Source organism: Mercenaria mercenaria, chromosome 6 (genome assembly GCF_021730395.1).
Source record: "Mercenaria mercenaria strain notata chromosome 6, MADL_Memer_1, whole genome shotgun sequence".
NCBI classification, from domain to species: Eukaryota; Metazoa; Mollusca; class Bivalvia; order Venerida; family Veneridae; genus Mercenaria; species Mercenaria mercenaria.
In genome coordinates, this window is record NC_069366.1 from 33,312,501 (window position 1) to 33,340,414 (window position 27,914).

At 34.8% G+C, this 27,914-nt stretch overlaps 1 protein-coding gene across 2 annotated transcripts in view; it reads left to right on the forward strand.

Annotated features, from left to right (window-relative positions):
- Nucleotides 1–27,914, forward strand: part of LOC128557673 (uncharacterized) — a 29,489-nt gene extending 1,575 nt beyond the window's left edge. Inside the window, exons 2-12 of one of the 2 annotated variants that reach the window (XM_053545584.1) lie at nt 4,883–4,941; nt 6,489–6,512; nt 8,753–9,151; nt 10,496–10,810; nt 11,021–11,095; nt 11,400–11,783; nt 13,459–13,722; nt 14,075–14,344; nt 14,987–15,202; nt 15,555–15,704; nt 27,837–27,914. In XM_053545584.1, the coding sequence (XP_053401559.1) occupies nt 4,883–4,941; nt 6,489–6,512; nt 8,753–9,151; nt 10,496–10,810; nt 11,021–11,095; nt 11,400–11,783; nt 13,459–13,722; nt 14,075–14,344; nt 14,987–15,202; nt 15,555–15,704; nt 27,837–27,841 (2,161 nt within the window). In that variant the 3' untranslated portion in view covers nt 27,842–27,914. The remainder of the gene's footprint in view (nt 1–4,882; nt 4,942–6,488; nt 6,513–8,752; nt 9,152–10,495; nt 10,811–11,020; nt 11,096–11,399; nt 11,784–13,458; nt 13,723–14,074; nt 14,345–14,986; nt 15,203–15,554; nt 15,705–27,836) is intronic. The other variant, XM_053545586.1, reaches the window with a different exon arrangement.

The following is a 27,914-nucleotide window of genomic DNA, read 5'->3' on the forward strand; positions in this document are numbered from 1 at the left end:
GCCCGTCCGTCCACCGTCAACTTCTGCTCATGGACCGGACCGCTTAATGCAGTTTCACCAAACTTCGCCAGAAGCATCCAGACAGTGACCTCTCTAATATTTGTTTAAATGGTTTCAATTGACTAAATAGCACAACCACAAGAGCTAAAAGGAGCAAACAAATGAACATCAGGTCCAGATAACATCATCTAGTGGTCTTCAACATAATGTGTTAAGCTCATGCCCCAGGAGTTAAAATTGACCCCGCTCTTGAGTTTACTTAAACATTCTTGTCTAAAACCTACAGCCCAGAGCTTAGATCTTTGACATATAACATTCAGTAGTAGTCTTCTACCAGGTTTGTTCAAATTATGCCCCTGGGATCAAAACTGTCCGCGCCCCGGTGTTCACTTATTTTACCTAAATTTATAAAAGAAAAACTAAAACTCTTAATAATTTTCTTTTCTATAATCTCAAGCCATTGAGCTTAGGTAGCTGGCATGCAGCTTTGTGTAGTTGTCCTTTACCAAATGTATTCAAATCATGCGTTTGGTTTCCAAATTTGCCCCGCCTTAGGTTCACCGGTATATATCAGAAAAACGTGTCTGATTTCGCCGTCACATAACAACCAGTTATGAATACATATGTATGAAAAACAAATATTTAGTCATAGATGTTCGAAACATTTTGTCAAAAATGGCACAAGCAATACGATTGGCAAACAATTCAACATTTTCTAGACTAATTGTTGTTAGGTTACATTCTACCAATTCAATTCCTTATTTATTTCATATTAATAACAAAACATTCAGACCTCATTTTCAGCACTTTAGAGCATTTCAATGATATGAAAACCATATATGGTCATTTAGTATAACATGTCTTCTTATCAAAAATAGAAAAATATTGACATGTTATGTTGTATATAAGAAAAATAATCTGTTCTGAGAAACATCACCCTCTAAAAATGCCCCCATGAAAACAGCCGTTTAGCAATTACGCGTATGTAGACATTTTTCGCAAAGAATAAAACTTATTCTAGGAAATTTACAATAAAAATGGTCTAGATCTATTCTCAATACAATAAGCAATAAACATAAGCCAAAAATTTAACTGTCACCTCCTCATGTCACTCATTATACCAGATTTCATCCATAGCATGGAACTACATTTTGGACTACTTCACATGTAACACTGAGTAGTCACTTCCGGTTTGGTGTAATCCGTCCTTGTTACTAACTTTGATGATTTTTGTCCCATTTACTTAGTTCATTTTAATACAGATAGCCATTCCATTGTCGATGTTTTTTTCAGTCATGCCTATTGATATTGTACGGGATATACGAAAAGACTTTGGTATTAAATGTTTTAGATCCCTAGACTTCCTAATTTTGCACCTCTTAAATATTGTAATATTTCCACCCAACATTGATAATGCAGGTATATCAATGCGTAAAATCATGAGCGTCCACCTTTCATATATTATATGAAACATCAAGATAGCTATAAGGAACATGTACCCATTTGAGTCGGGTGAGCGCCACCATGGCCCTCTTGCATGGTGTAATTGTTTTTGTAAAATAACATTTGGTGCTAATTGCTGTCTATGACTTGGATCAATATAGCATTTTTTAGCTCACCTGTCACATAGTGACAAGGTGAGCTTTTGTGATCACCCTTCGTCCGTCGTCCGTCGTCAGTCCGTCCGTGCGAGCGTGCGGACGTCCGTCCGTCAACAATTTCTTGTCTGCACGATAGTGGTTTCATTTATGATCTTATTTTAACCAAACTTGCACACAACTTGTATCACAATAAGATCTTGGTTCTTTTCTTGAACTGGCCAGATCCCGTTATGGGTTCCAGAGTTATGGCCCCTGAAGGGCCAAAATTAGCTATTTTGACCTTGTCTGCATAATAGGAGCTTTATTTATGATTTGATTTTTACTAAACTTGCACACAACTTGTATCACTATAAGATCTTGGTTCCTTTCTTGAACTGGCCAGATTCCATTATGGGTTCCAAAGTTATGGCCCCTGAAAGGGCCAAAATTAGCTATTTTGACCTTGTCTGCACAATAGCAGCTTCATTTATGATTTTATTTTAACCAAACTTGCACACAACTTGTATCACCATAAGATCTTGGTTTCTTTCTTGAACCGGCCAGATCCCTTAAAGGGTTCCAGAGTTATGGACCCTGAAAGGGCCAAAATTAGCTATTTTGACCTTGTCTGCACAATAGCAGCTTCATTTATGATTCGACTTTAACCAATCTTACACACAACTTGTATCACCACAAGATATTGGTTCCTTTCTTGAACTGGCCAGATTCCATTATGGGTTCCGGAGTAATGGCCCCTGATAGGACCAGAATTAGCTATTTTGACCTTGTCTGCACAATAGCAGCCTCATTTATGATTTGAATTTAATCAAACTTGCACAAAACTTGTGTCAACATAAGATCTTGGTTCCTTTCTTAAACCGGCCAGATCTCATAATTGGTTCTAGAGTTATGGCCCCCCTGAAAGGGCCAAAATTAGCTATTTTATTATCAAAATGGATTTATATCAGTAAGTACTTTTAGGAATCATTTGAAATTTCATTATTGCCTTTAGTTGGACTGAGACAATCAGGAAAGATAACTATGGACTGATTTTATGTTAAATTACCTCCCTTTATTTCAAATTAAAATGGGTATATCTCCATAACTAATGAAGATACTGATTGGAAATTTCATTTATGCTATCAGATTGACTTGGACAGTCAGTGAAGATACATATTGACTGAATTTATGACAAATTACCTCCCTTTATTTTTAATGTAAATGAATATACCTAGCAGCTTCTAATGAGATTGGTTTGAAATGTTATTTATGTCTTCCATGGTAAGAAATAGTCATGTTAGATAACTATTGATTGAACGTTTATCAATGTGAATACTTTTCTAATATATTGTTAATTACCTCCCCTGATTTCAATAAAAATGGATTTATCTCCGTAAATATTAAGGACTCATTTGAAATTCATTATTGTCATTAGTTGGGCTAAAACAAACACGGTAGATAACTATAGACTGATTTTATGTCAAATTACCTCCCTTTATTTCAAATTAATATGGATGTATCTCGGTAACCAATGAAGGTTCTGATTTGAAATGTCATTTATGCCATCAGATTTCTCGGATAATCAGGGTAGATAACTTTTGACTGAATATATGACAAATTACCTCCTTTTATTTCATGTAAATGAATATACCTCGGCAGAATCTAATGAGATTGGTTTTAAATGTTATTTAAGTCTTCCAGGGTAAGAAATAGTCATGCTAGTACAAAAATGCAGCATTTGAGCGTAGGATACTCAAACTTGATATTGAAATTGGCCCTGACTAGTATGCGACCCATAGGTCAAAAGGGACTGTTACAACAAAATGTTAATCCTGATGATATTTTATGTGTATGCCTATGTGATCTTTGTCAAAACTTGATCTTATCATTTAGAGCAATGGTACTCAGGTGAACAATGTAGGGCCATCATGTCCCTCTTGTTAAAATATTTCTTTGGGTAACTAGTACACTTATTTAAGCACAGTTACTACATTATATCAGTATTTCAGAAGAAAGGGGGAAAGGAGATAGTCGTGGGTCTTACAACTTTTAAACCAATTTTTGCAGCCAAATTTTCGATACATTTTACCTTGTCGTATACTCGTTAGCATGATTAAACTTCATAAATGATTCGTAGATTTTTGGCAATATTCTACTTACCAGTATAACTATTTCAAAACAACTTTCAACCCGTCGCTTTTCCGGCGACACCACTAAAGGGGTACGTAAAATCCGTCTTCTTGCGTCGCGGGAGTAGATAAGATAGGCACCTGATATCTGTTCGTCATAAAAGTTGAAAACATTAGAATTTATAATATCTTATAAGTTATTTACGTTGGTTTCATTTGATTCAATTTATTTATTCGTAATATCAGTGTAGCTATTGGCATGCCAGCAATCGGTTGGGTAAAAGTGTTAGATAAGAAAACAACAGTAAATCGCTAATTAAATTACACGGGTATCACTTAAATTATGACTGCTTTACCACTCCATGTTGGATGGCTGCTTGCCATCCTGGAGGCGCATTTAATTTAGAAATCCATAGAGCTCCTCACAAGACATGCGAAACCAAACATTTAGGGTCATTGTAAATACATTAACAATGTAAGCTCCTTGTAAAAGCTAACCAGAAGCCCGTTTATTGTTACTTTTCAACATTACTTAAACTGAAAGATTTGTGAAGTACATAATTATACAGGTATACCAGCGACCAGTTACGCCAAAAGGAAACAACTTTCATTTAGAAAGAGTTCCTTTGGGTTTATATATTGCAATAGCTGGTTCTCAGCTTGACAATGGTTCTACAATTGAACGCACAGAAAGCAAGGTAAAAATGCCTCCATGGGATTCGAAAGCTTCGGTCCTTTCCGTTGAAACAAAATCCTATCATAATACCGACCGGTCGAGAAGTGCCGGAAAAACAGACCAGTTCTAACAAGAATTTCTGTAGTTAGAGAATGTACCTGCATTATCTATGTGCCAGTGTTATCTCACCAACCAGTATCTAGACTAAGGAAAAATCTGTTGGACTGATATTGAGAACTAGATTCAAAATTCAAAGGTCCGTAGAATGTTTGGATGTGATTAATAGAATTTATATGTATAGAATTCTTTATAATGCAGACAGGAAAATGACAGGGTAAGGCGTTTCTTCAGACAAAATGATTTACAGCCAATATATTAGCCTGTTTTCATTAATTGCGTGGAACATCAATTTTCGCTAACTAGTTACTATATATCAAAATGCTGTCGTGGAATGTATAGATTATATATATTTCACAACGATCTTCTATTTCCTTTAGCGATTTCAACACTGCCTTTGAGAAACAAAAAAATGCCAAAAGTTCAACATCAGTCGACGGTGAGTACCATATTCTAAATTTATCTTTTGTGTGATCTTTTAACAACTTTAACAGTTAATGATATTGTTTAAGTGGGCAGTAATTAATGACTGGTATGTGATGCTATATAAGCTACATTTATTGAAGCTATGAGAAAATTCATTTAATAAACTACTATTCTAGCATAAAACTACTGTTATTGCCACTTCTCGGGGGTGTTTTAACAGGAAAGAAAACGTGTGTTAACAGAGGGATTCTCGCGCTCACGTGCTGTTATAACACCTTTTTATATATGCGCGTTCCGTGGCAAAGCGTTAACGTATTACGGCCCTAAAACGGATAATTCAAAAGGAAATGACGTCAACGTGAATAAACAACGTAGACTTTACCGCGCATTTCATGGAGATTCAATGACGTTTAGGGACAATATATTCATTTACCTGGTTTTCACGCGTTTTATGCTAGAATAGCGTTAGCGCATGTTCTTTTCGTGTTATAACATCTTCAGAATCCCTCGGGAATCGTTGGTACCCTCGCCCTAACGGGCTCGGGTACCAACCAGTCCCTCGGGATTCTGCAGGTGTAATAACACGAAAAAACCAGCGTTATCCCTACATAATAGTATGAGACTAATTGTTAATTAACTTCTGTGTCCCTTCTTGCACTATTTCAGACAGTAGCTTCCAAGTTTTGATTTAAAATGAATTACATTGAATTAAAATATGTTAATAAAAATATGCGTAACAGAGCATACATTTGAATTAGTTTTGTGAAAAGAGTTCCATTGGCAAAAATACCCCCAAGGTTCTGGGTAGTTCTTGTATTTTTCCTGCCTCTCTACTATTGAATGACAAGGGCATTCCGGTAGTAGATCACTATTTCTTGGTTACCAGTCGGGAAAGATAAAAATATCTCGAGAGAGTCTATCACCTTATCTTTTCTCTTGTGAAAAGAGATACTACAAAAGCGCATTGTTACTATATATACATGCGCAACTTTATAATTTAGTCTTTAAATATTTGCATTTTTGCAATGGTAGACAAGCAGAGTGATCTTATCATGTCTGCCTGTGTTAGACAGGCGTTTTCCCAACCCTCGAGGCAGTACGGATAAGAAATCTCGCTACCGCTTGGTATCTCATTCCCAGCTCTACAGGTTGCGCATTGTGCATAAAGTACGCAGGCAGTTACCTTCAAACATGTTAAAATGGTAGGCAAGAAACTGCCCACAGATGCCAGACGAAATTTCCCCCTATATGATATGATAAAAGTGTATGATAAAGGGGTAAAAAAATTCGTCCGGCACCTGTGATTTTGCCTGTGTCCGACAGGTGTTTTCCAAAACCTACCTGCAGCGTGTTTGCAAGATCCTCATAATCCTATTGAAATGTATGATTATTTTAGATATATACATAACTTACAGAAGCTAACGTTTCCACTATGTATCTACTGGACAAAAGTCAATGAATTGATTGCTTTTGGTTTCTCTTTTTTTCTTGGTGGGTGGTGGGGGGGGGGGGGGGGGTCAGAAACAGTAAAATAATAACGTATGTTTCTTCCGTTTTCAGCGATCGATAGCAGCGGATATTCAAGTAAGTTCATAATTACTGTATCTACACAACGACTTATGACACCTTCTTGTTGTCTACTTGTTCTTGTACTTCTTTTACCTCCACTCAATCTGCAGGTAAGAATTGTCACCGGTCTGGTCTACATTAAAACAACCAGTTAACTTCTGGTACTTCAAGACGTGTATGTTGTCAGAAGTTTTCTAGTTAGATTTTAAAGTCAACACATTTTCCCATTTAGTTTTTGATTTTCTCACACGTGGTTTTCCCGTACTTGGATTCAGTGTTATTATATTTTCTGGTCCTCTAAGATCATGGAGTCCATTCAATAGATGTGTAATGGAGTTCCGCTTAAGCCGCAGCCGTGGGGCGTAAGAGGTGTTGCACATTTCTTTACCTCTCATGAACAGACTCAATAAAACCGAGTCTGCCATTTTTCGGCTTGGTTGCATTCCGTGCTTCCAAGTATCTTTTAACAGAGCTTATTTACTAGTTCCAAATTGTGACATCGAATGTGTTCTTGCTAGGATAACTTAATAAATTCGTGTCCACATCATTTAATTTATGCACAATCTTAAATACTTGGATTAAAGTGCAACACTTCAGGAAGTACGACCCGGTTTATTCTTCTTGGTAAAAAGATAATACACTAATTTTTCCTAATCTAGATGCGATCTGATGGAAGACTTGTACAGCATTAGAAATAATGTTTGCCTATACATGAAACTGCAGTTTTAAAAGCCAATTAAATTATCTTTTAACAATGTTACTGATGTGCTGAATAGAATACAAATTTTCAGGGAATAATATTTCCATGTTCTTTTCAAAGTTTTCAGAAGAAAATGTTTGGGAGTTATTAATTTCATAATACATCTGGTACTCGTTATCAAATAACTTTAACCCATAACAACTTTACATTTCTTTATATTGAATTAAAAAAGAACCAACAATTTTGCTCTATAAGCAGATTTTAAATATATTAAGCTGTGGATCCTGTTGGCGTATATATATGTTTAAAAATATGTTTTAGAATTTACTGTCATCTGAGAGTCCTAAAATAAACTGACATGGGAAATGAACCGTCGACGGATAAGAAACTTTTGACGAATGTCAATAACCGTTAAGCTATCTAGTCACACTTTTTAATTTAGGGATAATCCATTTTTCATGTTATAGTTCATATGCTGAATCTCGAAGGAGAACCCTTAAAGGGACCTGACTCCAGATTTTAGCTAAAGTGGTATCTCTTTAGAACTGAAGTTTGAACAGAGGTTTTGTTTGTCAATTTTTTCCATAATGATAAATCATGAAAAATATGGCAATAAAAAGTTTAAATACATTGACCAGTACACCACAGAGGAATTCGTACCTAACGACCGTCTATATAAAACTTTATAATTAAGGCAGTTTACCGTCAGAAATCCGTGATAAATGCATTTCAAATTTGAATGAAAAAGTAAATAAAAACAACTAATTCTCATGTGTTTCCATAACATGTAATATATCAATATCTTAGTTTCAAAGCCTTATTAAGAACTATAGCAATAGTTTCCTTATCTAAAAATTATCTTTTACCTTTGTTGTCGTGTGGCCTTGGGGTCAGTCCCTTTAAGGGCGAGGATACTAACGTAGTAGATATCCCTAGCGTTCGCCACAGCTAGGGAAAGACATCTGTCAGATTACATCAAACGGTCCTGTAACTTAACCTACATCCTTATTGACCACGACCTTTTCTCCAAAATGGGTACGCAGACCGGAAATGCTGTCATAAATTATATGGATGTTTCGATCCTGAAATGTTTAACTGAAAAATAACTTAACCATGTCATTTTGGTTTCATCACGGGCCTTTTTCGGACATTTATGTTCTTATTGTGCATGGGTGCTTTAAAATTTTAGTTGCCATGGCAACACAAATAATAGCATTTATTTGTAAAATATGGTAAAATTTGATTAGCCTTAAATTACAGAGTGTCTTCGTGAATTCTGTTTTATTTTTTCAAGAGTCGTGTATACGTTATACATCATTCTTCAAGTGTTTTGAACGGTTTTAATATGGATGTCTTGAATCATTTCTATTTTATAAAAAATAAATTGATTTCGTAGTCAGAATGTCCTGTGTAAATAATAAATCCAACCATTTCAACAGAAATGCTTCAAAACCCGGTCTTGGTAAACGCATGTTAAGTTTTATTGCAAAGTCAACACATGATACATTAATCCTTGTAGCATAAGGTAAAAGCATACATCACGTTTCTTCTGCAGGTGCTTCAACGTTTTACACTGCTACGAAAGAGCGAACCGTCGTTTCCGGCTTTTATTTTCCGTCCTACGAGGACAACTCGCCAACTATGTTATATCAGAAACGTGGTCTGAACCCAGAACATGAAAGCAGGATTAAGAGAAATTTCCGATATCTAAAAGAAGAGCTAGATGTCGACTGTGGACTACTTGATCACTTCATTCAGGAAAATATCTTCACCAACGATCAGGTGGAGTCGATCATTTCAGCAGGTTCAAGACGTCGTAAAAGTGACTGTCTCCTCCGTATGCTTCTGCGATGTAAAGAAAATGCATATGCTCAGTTTATGGATTTTTTAACAGCGACGAAATGTGGACACATTCGAGAAGTTCTTGAATCCGAAACAAAACAAAAAAGATTAGGTATGGATTTGTTGCATATTGCAGCGCATGGTCAGCCTGTGCGTCTGGGCTAGTAATTTTGCTACATTTTGCTACAAGAAATCATATTAAATAAGTACTTTTTAGAAGATATATGTGCTGCCTAAACTAACAAGTGATGTTGCTAATTTGTTAGCAAGCTATAAAACAGTATGACTATGGTTCATCTAAGGTTTTTGTTAAAGAATGAACTTCCCCTCAATAAGTTTCCGTTTTTGAATTTTCTGCTCCAGAACAAGTGAACCGAATTGTTCAAAATAAATAGGTGTTTTTTTCTGTTAGGAGTTATAATTTTTGCCTTTTGAAATATGTAGCTTGACTGTTTGTGGTCTATTTGTAGAGATCTTGTGTTACTATGTTATAAGTGTTAAATCATTACCCAGAAACTAGAGAAAACTACAGCTTTTCCATGAAAATACACGAATAAAACTACATCAGTATTTCCCCAGAAGCTATAAATACACTGATTTCTTTCATTTAAATGTAGACACCTACATCAAATTAATATTTGTTTATGCATAAGTTGTTAATTAAAAATATACAAGAACTTATTGCTCTAAGCCGTCTTTTTATAAAAACAGATTTGTAGATTTGTGAGTCAGGACAAATCTCAGTTACTGTAATATGATAATAATATTTTTTGCTGGTTTGTAAAAAGCCGGAACCAATACGTAAATGATGTATTTACAGTCACAATTTTGTCTAATAAAATAATTAATAAAAGAGATATGTTTTATGGAAACTTATTGAACATCCATAATTTAATCCACATCTGGAACAGATACACACTCGTTTAAAAGTTATATGAGCCGCGCCATGGGAAAACCAACATAGTGGCTTTGCGACCAGCATGGATCCAGACCAGACTGCTGGTCGCACAACCACTATGTTGGTTTTCTCATGGCACGGCTCATATCTGCTTGTTAATGGAAAAGTCATTTCAAACTTTTACGATTAATATGATAGGTAATAATAACTATAAAAGACCCTTTAGAAGCATAGACACAACCAATCAAATAACAGCAGCACTATAACAAATATGCATTTGAATATAGTCAGTGTCGTCGTTAGTTTTTGATGGAAGTCAACATCTTTGTCATGACCATGTAAATCATGGTTCTCTTCTGAGCTACATACAAGTGCCTCTTTAGAACGTACCTGAAAGATATAAAACAAACGAAATGCAATCAATGAAAACGTTATTTGAATGTTCAATGCAATAAAATAGTTCCTTTGTATATAATACTGAAAAAGTACAAGAAACAATGTATTTGCAAATCACATACAAATACCAAGCAATGACATTAGTATTTAAATATACTTCAGATTTTGGAACCTGTACAGTTCTCGATTCTTTCAAAGCACTCAATGCTATAGTAACGCATAAAGCCGAAATCATCGACCAGCTTGAGCCAGACAATATTGTCGACTTCTTCATACAATACGAAGAGTTTACTATTGATGAGTATGAATGCATTATTTCCCAGTTAACTCGGAGAAATAAAGCAGAAAAACTAATGGAAATACTAACGACTGGAAATCACATGCCACAAGGTTACCACATACTTTTGAAAGCATTGAACGACACTGAAGAGCAGTATTTACTGCAACTGCTTTCACTGAATAATGAAAATAAACCAGGTAAGCATACTTTAGAATAGTAAGTCTTTTGAATATAATTTGACACTTTATTGGCTATATGGTGTATTTTTTAATAATTACATAATGGAAAAGATTTTATATCATAAGTATATACTGTACAATAAACGAAGGAATACCAGATGGCATTCTTAGTTAAGTCGGTACGTATAAAACTAATTTTTAATTAGGGCCTTTTATTGTTTTTCGCAGCACCAAACGTTCAGGAGATCACAGAGCATACCCCTATTATTATGTTTCCAGAGAGCGAACATTTTCCATCAGAAGGCAAGTATCTTTTATAATGAAACAGTAAAGCACTAGAATTGATTAAGCGCAAATAATTCAAAGTTAAATGATTTTCCCAACCATTTGGTTCAGACACACTTTTCTTCGTCATAAATATAACTGAAACGATGTTTCCGTTATTTACGCATCTATAACTGTAACAAATATATTGACTAACAAATATATTGACAGTTAATTAATGCTACTACAGCAAATATTAAAAACTAGTATTGAAACATGTTTTGTACAATATAATGATGAACTGAAAACATAATACAAAAATACAATTTATACAATATTTTAGATGACAACGAAGTCCTGATAAAAACGACAATCATTGCAAAGATAAAAAATTGGAATGATGGGAAAAGGCAAAAGAAACAAACAGAAGAATATGTTGTTGACGCAGTAAACATGGATAACGTGGAGTTTGAAATAAACGATGTACTCTTTTCGGACACTCGGTGTTTGATTAAAAGTGTAGACAAAGGAAGTATCATCATTCGAGTCAAGGGTTGTGGACATGGCTCGTTAAAACAACTGATGGACAGTGGATATAAAAAAGGTTTGGAAAGGGTCCTAAAAGTAATCTATTCACATCCAAAGGTGCATAAATATGTTGGAAGAGATGCTATTCTTGTCACAGATGTAGAATATCTTCAAACAGTGAATGAGGACAAAATCAAAGGTATAATCCTATATCGTATTCTTTGTATTTATTTCGAATTTTAAATGTAGGTCATGACGCGACATTCCAGCATTAATAGTAAAGAAAACCAAAATGCCATAGGCGGTATTGTTTGAGTACCATCAGTAGTCAGTTGGATATCGCCCCACGTTGGGCGCCATTGACGAAGTGGTGACTTTATATTTATTATGTCATCCTTATTATATGCTCCCGGCTGAGGGGTCTCCGTCAAATATTTGTAGGTTCTTGTAATTTGGGTCGAACCAATACAAGACTGCAACTGCAAGTAAATTTATCAAAGATAATATTTATTTCATATCATGTATGTCCTTATAGAAGGATAAACATTATGGCAAGTGCAATGATGCATTTCATTAACAAAACAATAGAATGATAATATACAATGCTATTATGGTTACTAAAGATATACAACTATTTAAAATGTCAAATTACAATGATATCTTATTGAGGAAAACCTAAGTTAAAATAATAAACAATAACTAAACTGCAAGTAAAGTTATCAAAGATAATATTTATTTCATATCATGTATGTCCTTATGCATTGCACTTGCCCAGGGGCCGTATTCATAAAGCATCTTAAGTATAAGTTTTGACTTAAGTTGAAGATTTTACTTAAGTTTGAGGTGATTTCAGCTTAAGTTTAAGTAAAAACTTAAGTCCTATTCATAAAACAGCTTAAACTTAAGAAATGACTTAAGTCAGAAAACAAAATGGCGTCGCTAGTACGATTAAAGTGTTGTTTTTTAGATAAAAAAACACTTTAAACATAATTGTGCATGTTGTATCTGTCTGAAATTAATGTTTTTTTAAATGTTTTCGTCCACAATAAAAGCCAAGAATTACTTATTAAGTTGTTTTATGAATAACAAATATACTTAAGTAAAATAAATTTCTTACCTAAGTAATATTTAAGTAAATAATCAATTTCTTATGCTTATACTTAAAATGCTTTATGAATACGGCCCCTGATCATCGATTCATAAGGGCATAGGTGCACGGTTAGCATGGATAAGTAGGGGGGAATACAATAGGATTAACGGGATAATTGTAAGGGTGATATATAGGCCAAATAAGAAGTAAAGGGAATACTGTATGATGAATATAACTATCTTAAAGCTGTCATTTTACGATATAAAGGAATGTACATATAATGAAAAACAACAACCACTTTATTCATTTTATTTATATATATTATAATGTTACCCTACGACATAAGCTTCCGGAATGTTTATTGTTCCGAATGGGGTCTGAACTAACATCGACCGCGAGAAAGTGGTTCGAAGTTGATGTTCTTAACTACATCTCAACGAATAATCTATGGTTGATTATCACAACTCCTGATATTACAATGCAAAGAATTCAGTTCATGCCTTTGACTGACGGACGAAATGTATTATAAGCCAAAATATTCCGGCACTGAAATACATGTTTATTACATTTAATTGAATTGAGATGTGCAATAGAATTCGTCGCTAATGAAAGTTATTACGAATCAATATTTTCAAAATGTGAATATATGCGCGTATGCGCATGTGCTGTTGTTATATGTGTGCAAGGTGATAAGAACTGCTTGAGTATGTGAGGGTGGGGTGCTCTTTGGAGTGATTACTTTTTTGTCTGATAGATGTCAGCTATTCTTTTCTTTTTCTTTCAGAAAAGAAATTTTCTTGTAAAGAAATCGTTTCAACAAATCGTGCTTTTCTTGTCGAAGAACTTGATCCAATTATCTTTATGCAACTTGATATGTTTACAAAGGGAGAAGCAGAAGCGGTTCGTATTGAGCGAGTCTCGTCTCGAGCTAAAGCTACAAGACGTATGATAGAGATTGTTTTAGCTAAAACAGAAGATGAAGTTCGTAAATTCATGACCGAAATCAAGCTAAGGAAAGAATTTGTCTGGAAACATATTTGTCCCAAAGGTTAGTTTATTTTTCTTTTACATATGCGTTTGAAATATGTCGGCGTATAAACGTCATTGCCTTCAGCCTCACAGTTAGTTGAGTAATGTTGTTATCGGCGGCTTCGCCTCAGTTGAAAGTATTTATCTTATGGTTGACAATTTTACTGTTCAATATAGACATTGTGATGTTTGTTTCATAATATCGAAAACAAATGTCTTTTTACTCATTTCCATCTCGTACATGAAACAAGTGCGCATATTTCAGTCTGTCGATAATTGCTACAAACGTTACAAGAAACAGTAAGACAATATTTATAAAAGAATAATGCAATAACTGTATGGCACACTCTTGTCTTATGTTGTTATTTTAGAATTTCAAGATGATTCTGAAGAAGCGTTGATTTCGGGTTATGAAATCTTGGTGGAAAACATTTGCCCATCCTTAATATCTGATTATTGCATTGAAAAGGGATTACTACCGAACTATATGCAATTTGTTTCGACGGCACGACCAAGAAGTGTTCGCGCAAAATTCATTCTCCAAGAAATTATGAAGAAAGGACATGTTGAAAGGAATGTCTTTTGGAGCATTGTTTCAACATTTGAAGATTGTTTGGACACTTGCTTGTCTGAAAAGAAAGGTAACTATCTAACATGTCAGGGTAACATTTGATCATTCTTCTTGAACGAAACCCGTATTGCATTCATTATCGTTTCGTCTGTTACATACATTTATTGTGATTTTCAAAAGTATATTTCAAAACATTGTAAGTAAATCTATGTTCGAGTATTGGTACATGCAAGATGGAAGAAAAGTATTGGTAATCCATTAACATTGACAACCATTTTGAAAAAAAAATCAGAAAACTTTTAAGTAGATTGCTTTCATTTTCACTAATTTGTCACCTCATATGATCTGTGTCAAGCTACGAATTGTTAGTGACCTATGCTAGCCATTAGTTTTAAAAAGATAAAGGACAGTTTTTGCCGAATAATGTAAATAAAATGTACAGAATTAAAGTTGAAATTTATTTAACGTTATTTTCTTCAGTAATCACAGTAATCAATAGCAGATTCGATTTCTTTTTTAATAACATTTATGATAACATGGAATAACATTATTAATACTATATATATATATATATATATATATATACGTTTTATAGGAGACATGCACGTTTTATAGGAGACATTATTCATTCATGTAGAGTGGTATTAGTATTAGTTTGATCAAAAACAAATTAAACGAAATAAATATATATTATATGTAATGAATAATCCAGGACGCGAGATGACATCACCGCAAGTCCAGGAGGAACACGGGGAAGAAATCGGACTACAGACTATGACAATATATCCATTCCCGATATTAAAAGCACATGATGCAAGCATATCTTTAGAGATTGGTAACTTTAAAAAGTCAACTCAAATTGACCAGAAACAAGGACATGAAGACCACAGGCCCAAGTACAAAACTGAAATTAACATAATTGGCGAAGGTAAAGTTATTTGTTAGTCCTAAATAAAAACGTGAAGTAATTTGTTAGTCCTAAATAAAACATACATGGAAAAGATAATTTATTTGTTTAGTCATAAATAAAACTTATACATGGCAAAGATAAAGTAATTTGTTAGTCCTAAATGAAACTTAAAAACGGATCTTTGTTGCCTATCCCCGGATGTTTTATAAATGTATCGGATTTTGTAAATTACCAAATATGTAGAGACAGTTTTTCTCTCTTATTTTATGTGTCCAATGTTTGCGTTTGAAACTGTCCTTCTAAGCCTTGGTCAAAAACAATGATTTATAATTTCTAAGTGATTAATGTAGTCGAATTAAACGTTTTTAAGCAACGTATGTGTCGACGTCAGTAGTCGTTCAGGAAACAGAATGTGAAGATGGAGATAAGTGTGTAAAAAACGAGAATGACACTGAAAGCGGTTATGAATCGCTGTCGCTGAACCGACGAACAGAAATGCTTGAGCGATTTTCAATGCCAGGTAATTCAAGTTCATTTTGAATTTACGAAACTAAACGTTCGGCATACACTACGTTTGAGGAACTGACTCAATGTAATGATTTGATTGGCTGTGTTCTTTGCTTCCAACTGATATTTTTTTAAACATAATTATCAAATGTTCGCCTGCTTAGCTCAGTAGAAGAGGGGTCGCGAGTTCGATCCCCGGGCGAGGCGTATGCTATTCGTAAAGATTGGTAAAAAACTTTGTCCTTGAAGGTACATTCTATATAGCCAACTATCGCGACATTTATAAGTGCGTTGTGCTTTACAACAACCATTTTGCGAATTTTTACTGAGAATTACATAATTTGATGAATGAAAGCCTATGGAAAATGGATTTATCTCTCCTTTGAAGTTATATCTGCAAACAATGCCAACTTGTACACCCGAAAATTCCGGACGAAACAGCAAAAGAATATTTTTAGGTGGTCCATATTGGTTCAAAATCGACAGCTGCTTCTACAATCAAGCAGTAAGTCGTTCTGCCTTAAATTGTAACGCAAAACGGTACCTGGATATATAGCTACTCCTGCGAAAGCATAAATTTAAATAAGAAAATGGGATGAAAGTGGCCTTTTAGTGCGCGATACTTTCATGATACATTTTTATTTTCTCTTTTTTTCATGCAGACATCCATTTCACAACTAATTTAAGATAACATGACGTATCATTACAAAATCCCATAATATCATGTACAGGCAATACAACCTAAGCTCCATGGTGTCAATTTATTTTTAGAAACGGTTTTGACAGTCCCAAAGTAAATTGACAGAATAAATTTACTTCCGCCTATTTTATTTCAAACCCCATAAAATGGTTAGTGCGTAGAAAGTGATCAGGCTGAGACACATGGCGCTCGGGGATTTCACATGATTTTCGCGCTTAACGTGAAAACATTTTAAAGCACACAGGGAATTCAAACAGAACATTAAATTATGCTTAAATCTATATCTATACATTATGCATATAATTAATTCACGATAATATGCATATGGAAGGAAAACTGGAATAAATTTGGACGATTTCCTTCGGAAGTTTACATGACTGTCTTGTCAAAAGGCCTCCCCCTCGTGGTTACATATTGTTACAGGATCGAGTTGTTCTGGGACTAGGAACAATGGTAAGTTGCAACAGTACTTTATATAGCTTTAATATAAATTAAATTATTGCAACGAGTTCAAAGTAAGTTTGATTATCAGTCGACTCTATTTCAAGATCTGAGAATGATATTGCGCCCTATATTTTTTGCGGAGAACAAGCATTACACTGCCTTGTATCACTGCCGCATATAAATTAAATCATTAGAACATTGGTAGCATCTACAAACAAATCATTCTCAGATCTTGAAATAGATCGATGCAGAATAACGCCTACATTGTTTCATAATAGTGAATCGATCAGAATAGACAGCATAAGCATTTGTCCAGAAAAAACGTTGACTTGTCCTTTTTGATTTTTTAATTGACCCATAATGAGAACCTCACTCCTGCATTTTAAGCCATAAAAATATTATCTTATCGGACGTGCTGAATCATTCCGGCAAAAAACCATCAAATTTTTGTAAGTAACATTAAATAGAATCAAGGTACTACCACGTCATTAAAATCCGTCATGTGTTTGTTTCATAATGAATGAATCCCTGCCCATGGAAAACACTGTCAATTTGCACATTTTTTTGAACCTGTGGCTTGGGGGGCGGTTCACATTGACTTTTTCTCTGTTCAGCGCGAAGACCTTAGTCGACCAACAGTATCACCTCGGGTCAATGGGCAATGTTCTCATAGATGTTCTATATATTCTACATAATTTTGTAAAAAAAAGAACAATGTCTGTAAGTAAGCCAAAGAAAGGACACCTCTTGCAAGCTGACAAGGTCAAGGTCGGAAGACACATTACCCATGGCGAAAGCCAAAATCACACATTTATACAAGGAATGAAATAACATCCATAGGCCTATATTCCGCAAGATGTGATTAATAATAGTATCATAATTATTTTAGTTACACACTGGCAGCAGGAAATGTGTCACTCATAAAAGCAACTGTGCTGTAGACCCTCAACAGAATCAAATCATAAAGAAATGAACTACATTATTAGTTTTAAATATACATTAATCCACACTGTGTCAAGATTCCCTATATAGGCATTTCCTTATATTGGTGGTATTTCAAAATGGAACTTTTTCTTTTTCTGTCTTTTTCACACTTACTTACTATACTTTAATTCATTTCAGTTTTAGAATGTGTTTATTTTGAGAGGGCAAATCATATCCAAATCAATGTATTCAGAAATGTATGCAATTTCAGATGAATGGCTCAAGCATTTTTAAAAAGTTATGTTCAATTATATAGCTAATTTGTGTCCCCTTGTCACCAAAGTGTGACTATTTTGGCAGTGGAAGGAACAGTTTTCAACTGTGTTTTCTTTTCAAAGCAAACTTAATTGGTTACCAAGCGTTGGCTTTTCTTATGAACCTATCTAAACTCATGCACATTAAACAACATACTTCTTTCATTAATACATTTTTAATTCTTACCAATAGTTCATGTCTTGTGATGAGAATCCCCTTCATAAATACGTGTACATGTTAAAAAGTTGAACACAGAAAACCATTTCATAACCAACCCCAAAATTACGTTTCTTAAGCATAATGTTGTCTTACAATCTGTATCCTTACAGGCTGAAGACAAACCTTGTGATTTTATTGTTTTATAAATCAACTTTCTCAGAGCTTCAATATATGTTTTGATTACACCCAAATGTCCCTTGTAAGGTATTCTTTAACTAAAATGGGGTTTTCCATTTAGAGGGAAATAAATAAAAACCCAGAGTAGTTTAGCACTGATTTTTAGTATGTTGTCCCCCTGTGCATCTCTTAAAATCACCAGAATTTTTTTGAAATTTGAATGTGGTTATCAACAACCCTGCCAAATGTGAGGAAAAAAAGGTTTTTAATCATAATAGGTACTTATTTTTCTTCACAACAACTTTTCTAGGGTGTAGATTTTTATTTTACATGCAAGATTTGTGCAGCAGGGTGATTTAAAAACCAGTCCACAACCTTTCTTAATATAAGTTTCAAACTATACACAAACCCTATCCATATATGTTGAAAACATACTGTTATACCTATTTTCCTTGTAAACATAAACACTGCATATTTATCACCCATCTTACGGAAATTCTCTGAACTTATGAACTGAAGGCTGTTCAAAATATTATCTGATTGGTATTTCCTCACACTTCCCAAAGTTGTATATTTCCGTGAATTTGAATTAATTTGCTATCATAAAATAGGTGGACCACCAAAAGAATAGTTTGAATTTTCCAACCCACTATGTCACCCTTGTTGCTTCATTTTTTTGAAAACCCCAATATTGTATCCTGCATAGTTTTTTTATGCTATACTATATTATTCTAGATGAAGATATAAAAAGTTATTTCCAGAATAATGGGACAATGAATTGCTAAAATTGCCAAGACAAAAAAGACTGCCAATTACACACCATTTTAACAGGTGGTGTTTAAAATGTTTTAAAATAGATATGGCTTTTCGTCATCAACTTATTTTACAAACTATAATACCTGATTTTAGAAATGATGTACCTGTACTTTCAATTGCTTTTAATGGAAGTGTCACAATGGAAATTTAATAGAGAATCACAGTTAATTGTGAAAGAAACGTTATTATAATATCATGTACATGTTGGGCTTTTTTTAGTACCGTAATGATATTGTGACCAAATGCCGCAATGCAGCCAGTTCTGGAGCTTTGGCAGACTATGAACAGTAAACATCAAAAAGGTCGGATAGTTTAGACTGGCATTTTATTATTTTTTTATGTACTTACTATTTATCATCAAATGAAAGAACTTGTACATCAGCATGAATGGACAGGCCACATATTGACCGGACTATCAAAGTTTGATTATTGTTTCTTCAAGTTCTTTGGTCCATTTTCTTTTTCAATGTCAGTATCATATCGCTTCCTTCATACTTTTGCATTAAAACTCTCTTTCTCCGATTCCATCATATTCAAATGGAGCATGTGGTATAACTCATGGCCAAGCAGCAGAGTATACACATACTATGTTGGATTTTACTCTGATGACAGTTTTTTCTAAAGTTATGGGCCTTTTAGAAAGCTTGAATAATTATCAGTTACGTTTTTTCTTTTGTGTTCTGTGTGTACTATCTCCTCCTCCCCACTTTCTATCCAATGCCCTGAAACTTGTAAAACACTTTGTGCCTTAAAGTAAAATTAAGGCCTTTCATCTATTTTAGCCTAAACTCAATTAATTTGGAGTGTTATGTAATTCACCTTTTTCTAATATAAGAATTATATTCATCTCCTCCTACATTTTCATACTGTGTCACCGTGCAAAAGTCAAGTTTTTGATATGAAATTATGCAACATAAGTAGGCATGCACAAGTGCAAGACGTCTTTCAGGTTACTTGTTTATTGAGTGATGTCCCTTACAATACACAAATACACTTGTACATTGTGTATGCCTACTGACAGTTTACAAACATTCATAAGGAAATTAGTATACACATTATGGACCACTGAAGGTGATCATGTGCCTATATATAGTGTTAGTTTTGAAAATGGAATGCAATAGAACATACAGACAAATATTATCATCTGGTTTGAAATCAAGCTGTATTTCCTTAGTCGTTATTCCTTGTTAAGGTACTGCTTTTTCCAAGTCTTAATGACATTTTTTGATAATGTCTGTCAGACTGATATATATAATTGTAAGATTTTATCCTTCGTAAAATTTTGTGTTTTTATGAACTATAAAACATGTTAAGTTTTTAACTAGTGTGAAAATGGCTAAATTTTCCATTTCAGATGATATCTTGAAGGGCCACACACATTTGTTTACAGCACGGTCAACAAAACTGAACTATTTGATGAACATCATACACTTCAGAATGTACTACCATAATTTCCTCCGAATCAGAGAAATCGAAATCTTCACGTCTTAGAGATAAGAAAAGTATGCATCATGTATGAAGCAACTGCCTAAGAATACTTTGCAAAATACATTGAAATGTAACCATTGCATTGCATAAGGAAGTTTAAGGAAGGTTACTTTTCTGGAAAATTGGTTGTCCACAGGTTGCAACATTGTTTTTCCAATTTTGTTGAGCATATTCTGAATAAAAATTTGTGCACCATGGGTACGGGCAATACAAAAAGGTTTAATCTTTTTCCAAAAAACGCATTGGGTAATCAGAGAAGAATATCAAGAACTAGAGAAAAAGAAATAATTGCATGAATGAAGAACTTACTTTTTTTATTTACAAAATAACTTTATCCCCCTCACAACTGTTAATGATATTATGATATGGAAGTTAAAAGTGTGGACTTTGATAATCTTCAACTTCTCTGAGCATAGTTTCTACATAAAAAATTGTAACTTTAATAAAATAGTCTTGTAGAAAAAGTGTAAGAATTTCATACTTGTTTTATAGAAAATGTTTCGGATGTTTCACATGAAGTTGCTAGACCCAACCACTAGCTCCTAAGTAGTCAAGGTTCACTTAGATGTCCAAAGGTGAAAAGGGCTGTTTTGTCTGGTCAATACCTGCAATACATACGGGATTTTGGAAGTACTGGCATAAATGTTCACCATAAAAGAGACAACGTGTTTCGCGCAAGACCCAAACCCTTGCTCCAGGTCAAGGTCACACGTAGAGGTCAAAGGTTATAGGTCTTATTTTGGTGTCTGGTCCAATACTCTGCGATCCATAAGTGGGGGACTTTTAGATAATTCTTGGCATCAATGTTCACCAAATGGAAACCAGGTGTCATGCCCAAACCAAACCCCTAGCTCGAAGGTCCGACTTTTATGCCAAAGGTCCGATGACAAAAAGACTTTGTCCGTAGCATGTTCTTGTTCATGCAGGGAGGATTTTAGATGTCAATTGCAAAAATGATCAGCATCATGAGATTTAGTCATGAGTCAAGAACCAGCCCCTAATCCTTTGCTGTTACTATAAATAGCTATTAACTGTAAAGTTCTATCTATTACCCTTACCATCTGAACATGATTATTCTGTCTTTTGCGACCAGTGTAAGATCATGATCAAAAGCCCTGGCACTCCCTGCAGTCGATGAGGATCAACACTGTTCGCCATTCACCAGTCATACTTTTTTTGGTAAGCAATCGCGTTTACCAGTTAATGGTACTGTCAAATAAAAAATGGGCAAGTTCATTATAGAAATTCCATCAGGGTAAGTGTTACTATTATGCCCTATAGAAAATTAGGACTACTTTTCTGTATACAACACGCTGTTCATCCAACTTTTGAGTGTATTTTGACGTAAGGCTACCTGATATTACGTTTGTGTGGACTTAGATTTTTTCAGATTAACTTCTCGTTGGTTTGTCACTATAAACAAATATAGACAACTTTTAATAATTGACCGTAGGAGACATCAGATCCATTTTTGCTCCATATTTGGGAATAGGGGGGCTATATACGAAAACGCCCCGGCGTCGGCGTCCGGCGTTACCCTTCTTGGTTAAGTGTTTTCGGCAACCTTTGTTTTTCTTCTGCATATCTTTGTTTACTATTGCTTATATTTCTTACTGTACCTTCATCATAAACATGTCCCGTATACAAACAAAAGTATGTGATTGGGGGCTGAGCCCATCTATATCTTCAGGTGCAAGTCACCTAAGGTGTTATAACCGTTGGCGTATTTTTAGGTTAAAGTTTTTCGGAACCTTTGTTTTTCTCTCTGTTCAATATCTTGGTTAGCTATTGCTTATATCGTACTGTAACTCTCACCATAAAGCAGTGTCCAGTATACAAACAAAGTAGGTGTAGGGGCTGCGCCCATTATACCAAGTCAAGGTCACGCAAAGGTGTTATACTTAGATGATTTTTAAGGTTAAAGTTTTTCGGCAACTCTTGTTTTCTGGTCATATCTTTGTTTAATATTGCTTAATCTTAGCTGTAACTTTCACATAAACATTGTCAGTAACCCACCAAAGTTGTATAGGGCTGATGAGCTTTGTATATACCCAGGTCAGGTCCGCTAAGGTGTTATACACTTAGGTTATTTTTAAGATTAAAGTTTTTCGGCCAACGCTCTTGTTTTTTTTTCTATCTGTCATAATCTTTGTTAGACCTGGGTTGCTTATAATTCTTACTGTAGACTTTAAACATAAACATTGTCAGTATACAAACAAATATGATGCAGGGGGCTGAGCGCCCGGTAATAAATACGCTAAGGTCCGAGGGTCAACAAGGTCGGTACACTTAGGTTATTTTTAGGTTAAAAGTGGTGTTCTCGGCAACCTTTGTTTTTTCTGTCATATCTTTGTTACTTTTGCTTTATATCATAAACTGTAAGTTTTGGCAGACTTTCCACTTACAAACAAAGTATGTGTAAAGCTGAGCCATTATAACCGCAAGTCAAGGTCACCGAAGATTCTACTTCGAATATTTTCATCCATGGGTTTTGTTTTCGACGCACAGCTTTGTTTATCGACACTATCAATGTTGGTATTTTAAGAAATTACTGAGCTGGAATATAAAGGATTTGGCTTATGATCATCTGCATTTGTGGCTAATCATACCCCATAAAACTCTAAATTTGTGTTATTTGATAGGAACGAAGGATGCCCTTTTGTGCCTTATAATTTTTTTTTTTTTTGGCATCTTCGCTCCTCTGGAATATCAACTTTATATGCAATATCAGAAAAAAAGATCTTTAATTCATCAATCATCACTCAATGTGTGGTCAATCCCTGACATAACCCGAGATTTGTATTTTTATGAGACAATTATGATGGCTCATTTTTCTACTTAATTTTTTCTACAACGATGTTTTCTCTCCTGGATTGCATAAATTGGTGCTCTATAAGATAATGACTTGAAACTCAAATCTATCTTTATCATCAAATCATCTGCATTCTTGTAACAACATCCGAATACCCAGATTTGTGATTTGATGAATTATATATTCCTCCTATGGTGTAATCTTCTTTTTAAGTATAGGTCTCTTATTCAGAGCATAGTAATTCATTTTACTGTCCTAAACTCCCCCCGAATAAGTGGAGCAGCGCTGGTCTAAACGGAACAGCTTCCTTTTTTTGTGTTACTATTTCTCAAATTTAGGTGATATTTTTAGAGAAAGGTCACCTCTTTCATGGTTAAGGAGTTTTTTCGTGGACTTAACAAATTTCAACAACTTACTTCCTTAGGTTGGCTACTATATAAAACGTTATCCCTTGAAACTTTTTTAACCTGGTAGGTTAGAATTGGATATGGTCATTGTTTTGGCTTTCTGTCTACCAACTTAATAGTTTTGTACAATGGAAATGTTTTATTATCTCAATCGTTCTGACGTAGCGCAATTATCATTAACAAAAACTCTGGGGGCACTCTGGTATTTATGTTGGTTCATGCCAAGATGGCTGTATTTGCATACAGTATGTATGATGAAAATGTCCTTAGGTCAGGGACGTAGGGGGGGGGCGGGGGTGGGGTCTTGCTAACCCTCTGTTACAAAATTCTGTTTTTGCGTTTTTATGTTTTCTGAGTTGATTGTCCCCTCCCTATTGATTGATATGTCCTTGAACTCAATAGGCAAAATCACGATCGTGAACAAGCGTGAGACTTAAAAGTCGAGAACAATCATCCAACTGATTGAAACTCAGGCGCCTGGACTTTTATGATCGAATGTATATTTTGTCTGTGGGAGGTATGTGGCCCTTCTTAACGACGGATTACAACTACATTGTAGTTCGCACTCCTCCTTCTCCTCTATCACTTTCAAATAAAACTTGTTAAGCATCATAAACATTATGTGGACTGCAGTCATTGTTTCTTCTTGTTCAGAAATTGTTTAACTTCTATAATATTTTTTCCGCTAATAACATTATTGACCGCATCGTTTATTATCAGTTATGAATGAGACATTTTTGTCGAGCAGTCTATTCCTAGTGCGGCTTTTCGCAACCACTTACCGTGAGGAATATGGTCAAACTATACTTCAGATAATGGGAAGATTTATGCTTCCTTTTGTCGGGCACAACTGTCTATGCATTATTTTCTCATTGCCTCATATACATATACACTGTTTTTTGTGTGAATCCTGCAGGGTTTCATTTTGTTATACTGCAAAATGAAAACAGTCAATCATTGGATACTTAACTTGGTCGTCACTTTCAATCCGTTTTATAATATCGTAATAGCAACATCAGAAACAACACCGAGAGATGCTGGTATAAACATTAAAACATTTTTCTCAAATTCAGACCAAAATTCTTATCACATGTCCATCACATGTACAACAAACATCAACTATATATGTCAAAAACTTTTGTCAGGGGGGAGAACCCCCTGACTCCTACTGACGGCTGGGATGCTATGTGTCTCACTGGTGACACAATTCTTTCTAAACTGAAACTGGTTGCCATCGCTGCAATCAAAATACAGGCAGTCTTCTTCTGGATCCCGGCTAAGCCTGGGATATGGCCGTTGACAAATAATTGTCAGTAAAGAACTCTTACCTACAATTAAAGATCATCAACTTAATTGTGCTAATCATGTTAATTTGCATCCTTCATGCCCGATGTTTCTGAATTGTCATTTTGCAGTAGAAAAACTGGTTAAAAATTGTCAGAAACCTAGGATCCCTAGGCTAGATCCGACTCTGGCGCACTTAATTATGATAAAATAACATATAAAGGCCTTTAAGGTCGATGGTCGGAAGAGGGGATCTAAAGGCAAGCAAAGTTTTACAACACATTTCAAGCTTATCCAACAGGACCACTTTGGAAGTCAGCTTATGAAGTATGTTCTATTGGTCAGGCTTAAGATGCAGGCATACTTAAACTCCCAAACGGAAAGCTGTTTTTGTGACAATGAAAACTCCATCATAGTTGCATAAAATAGTTCATAATTGGGTATGACTGTTGTACAGTAATCGATTTGCTCTGCGTCACGACTGAAGTATTGCTATCTAGTGTATCTCATTATAGTCGGAGGTCGTAGGATATGGGAGTGTGTGTGGGTAGGAGGGTCCCACCTCGCGGGTCGCTCCGGCGCCCCTGAAAATCGCCGAACTAATGAGGTATATTTTGTGCTTATGTCTGTGTAATAATATTGGCAAATATACATTTTTTCTCTCTCGTACGGCTTGATACATATCTTTGTCTTTTATATCTCTGACTGTCGAAGGACTATGAAATATGCATTTTTTCCACCTCACTCGCACTGCTCGCACTAGGATATGATCCTTTTGTTGAAACCCGGGCTGAAAAATATGCATATTTTTTCTTCAGCTGGCTACGCTCGAATAACATTAAATTTGTCTTCTGTTCTGGTTACGACATAAAAATGCATTTTTAAGCTCCTATCTTAGGGAATTGTCTTCTTGTTGTTTGTATTTATTATTATTTTTTAATTGATGGAAAAAATTAGCATTTTTTATTCTCGCTTCGCCTGATGCTGGCATCATTTAAAATTCTGACATTATATATTTGCATGACTCCAAAAAAATTTTTATTATTAGTCCGTAGGTAAACGGCGCCGGCCTCAATGCCATACAGAAAATCATAAAAGATAACGAACGACATAAGAATTCGAGATAGCTTCGCAGCAAGTAATAAGTCTGAAAGTATCCGAAGACGTGACTATAATTAGGGGTTCATGTTTTATTTTTGTGTTGATCTGTTTAGTCACAAACCCTGGTCTTTGGTCAATAACAACCTAACAGTAACCGAGCCGTGAACGACCCAGAATTGCATATACCAAAGGATCCATTAATATTTCATAGTTTTCCAGACAGTGTCCCCTCTATTTTCTCTAGTCCGTCAAATATTTTAACGCTGCCCCCAGATCTATACAAAAAAACTCTAAATACTGTATCCCGATCCGCTCCGCTGCTGTAGTCAAATTTTTTTTAAAAAAAGACGTTATGGATGTAATATTTATTTTACAAAGTGTTGGAACGCTAACGGCTTTTAATCATATTAAGTAGACCGTTTTATTAAAAAATGTTTTGATAGTTTCAATGAATAGATATTCTAGATTTCATTTCAGGTTGTGAATCTTGTTGAAGAAAAAAAAAGTATTATTCTTGGCGAAACTTTTTGACGTTGACATATTTAGAATTTGTTATTGGATCTTCATCATACTCTGGCCGAGAATGATAATCTGTGGTATAAAGAACTCTCTCCTACGAGGTATAACGGCAGTGAAGAACTTATTCCTTTATTATATTTGGTCGGTGATCGAGCAACTTTGTTCAGTTCACACGCGTGCTAATATTAGTATTTATAGTGAACAAAAAGAGTAGCCGGAGTCATTGTCAACTAAAACACAAGAAAACAATCGTCATGAAGTCATTTTACGTATATTTCAATGCGTAACTTGTCAGCCCCTTTAAAAAAGTTTGGGTAATTTAAAAGGGTGGCAGGAACTAGATACATGTCTTGTCTAGTCTACTTATGCGACTTAAATGGACCTCTTCGCCATGTATTTTGAAGCAACCCGTGATTTTGAAAAACATGACCAATTTTGTATCAAGATCGTCGGCGTAGTCGATCTTAGAAAGAGTCTTAGTCGTAGTTTGATTACTCGTGTCGTATACTTCGTTCCAGACGATCTATTGTGTTTATACTTTTATGACGGTTTGTTCGCATGTAACCAATTAACACCGTCCTAATCTTAATTATTTAGCCCTACGGATATTTTTCTCCGATAAGAAAGAAGCCTTTAAAGATTGGCAGTTACTTGCTGAATAGAATAAGTTAGGTAGCTGGAACAGAATCCAGGAAAACTTGTTAGGCTAACTGCCTGTCGTTACATAACTGAGTTACTATTGCAAAACGGCGATAAACTCAAAACACACAGGAAGCAAACAAACAAACATATTTTTCGTGAAAAGTTTTTCCTATCCTTTACTTTAACTTTGATCAATGATATAAAAAAAACCTTTACTCACAGCTGATATTAATAAGGACATTTAGTTTTAAAATTGCTCATAAGATTTGTTTTAAATTGCATAAGCTTAAATGAGTCAATACGACGATTTGCATGATCGTTTGTTCAGTTATTTATATATTTCTGTTTTCGTTTTAGTGTGAAAAGCGTGACTCTGGCAGGTGGAGGTGAAGATGAGCAAAATAAATCTTATGTCCAAGTTACTTGTAACATAGG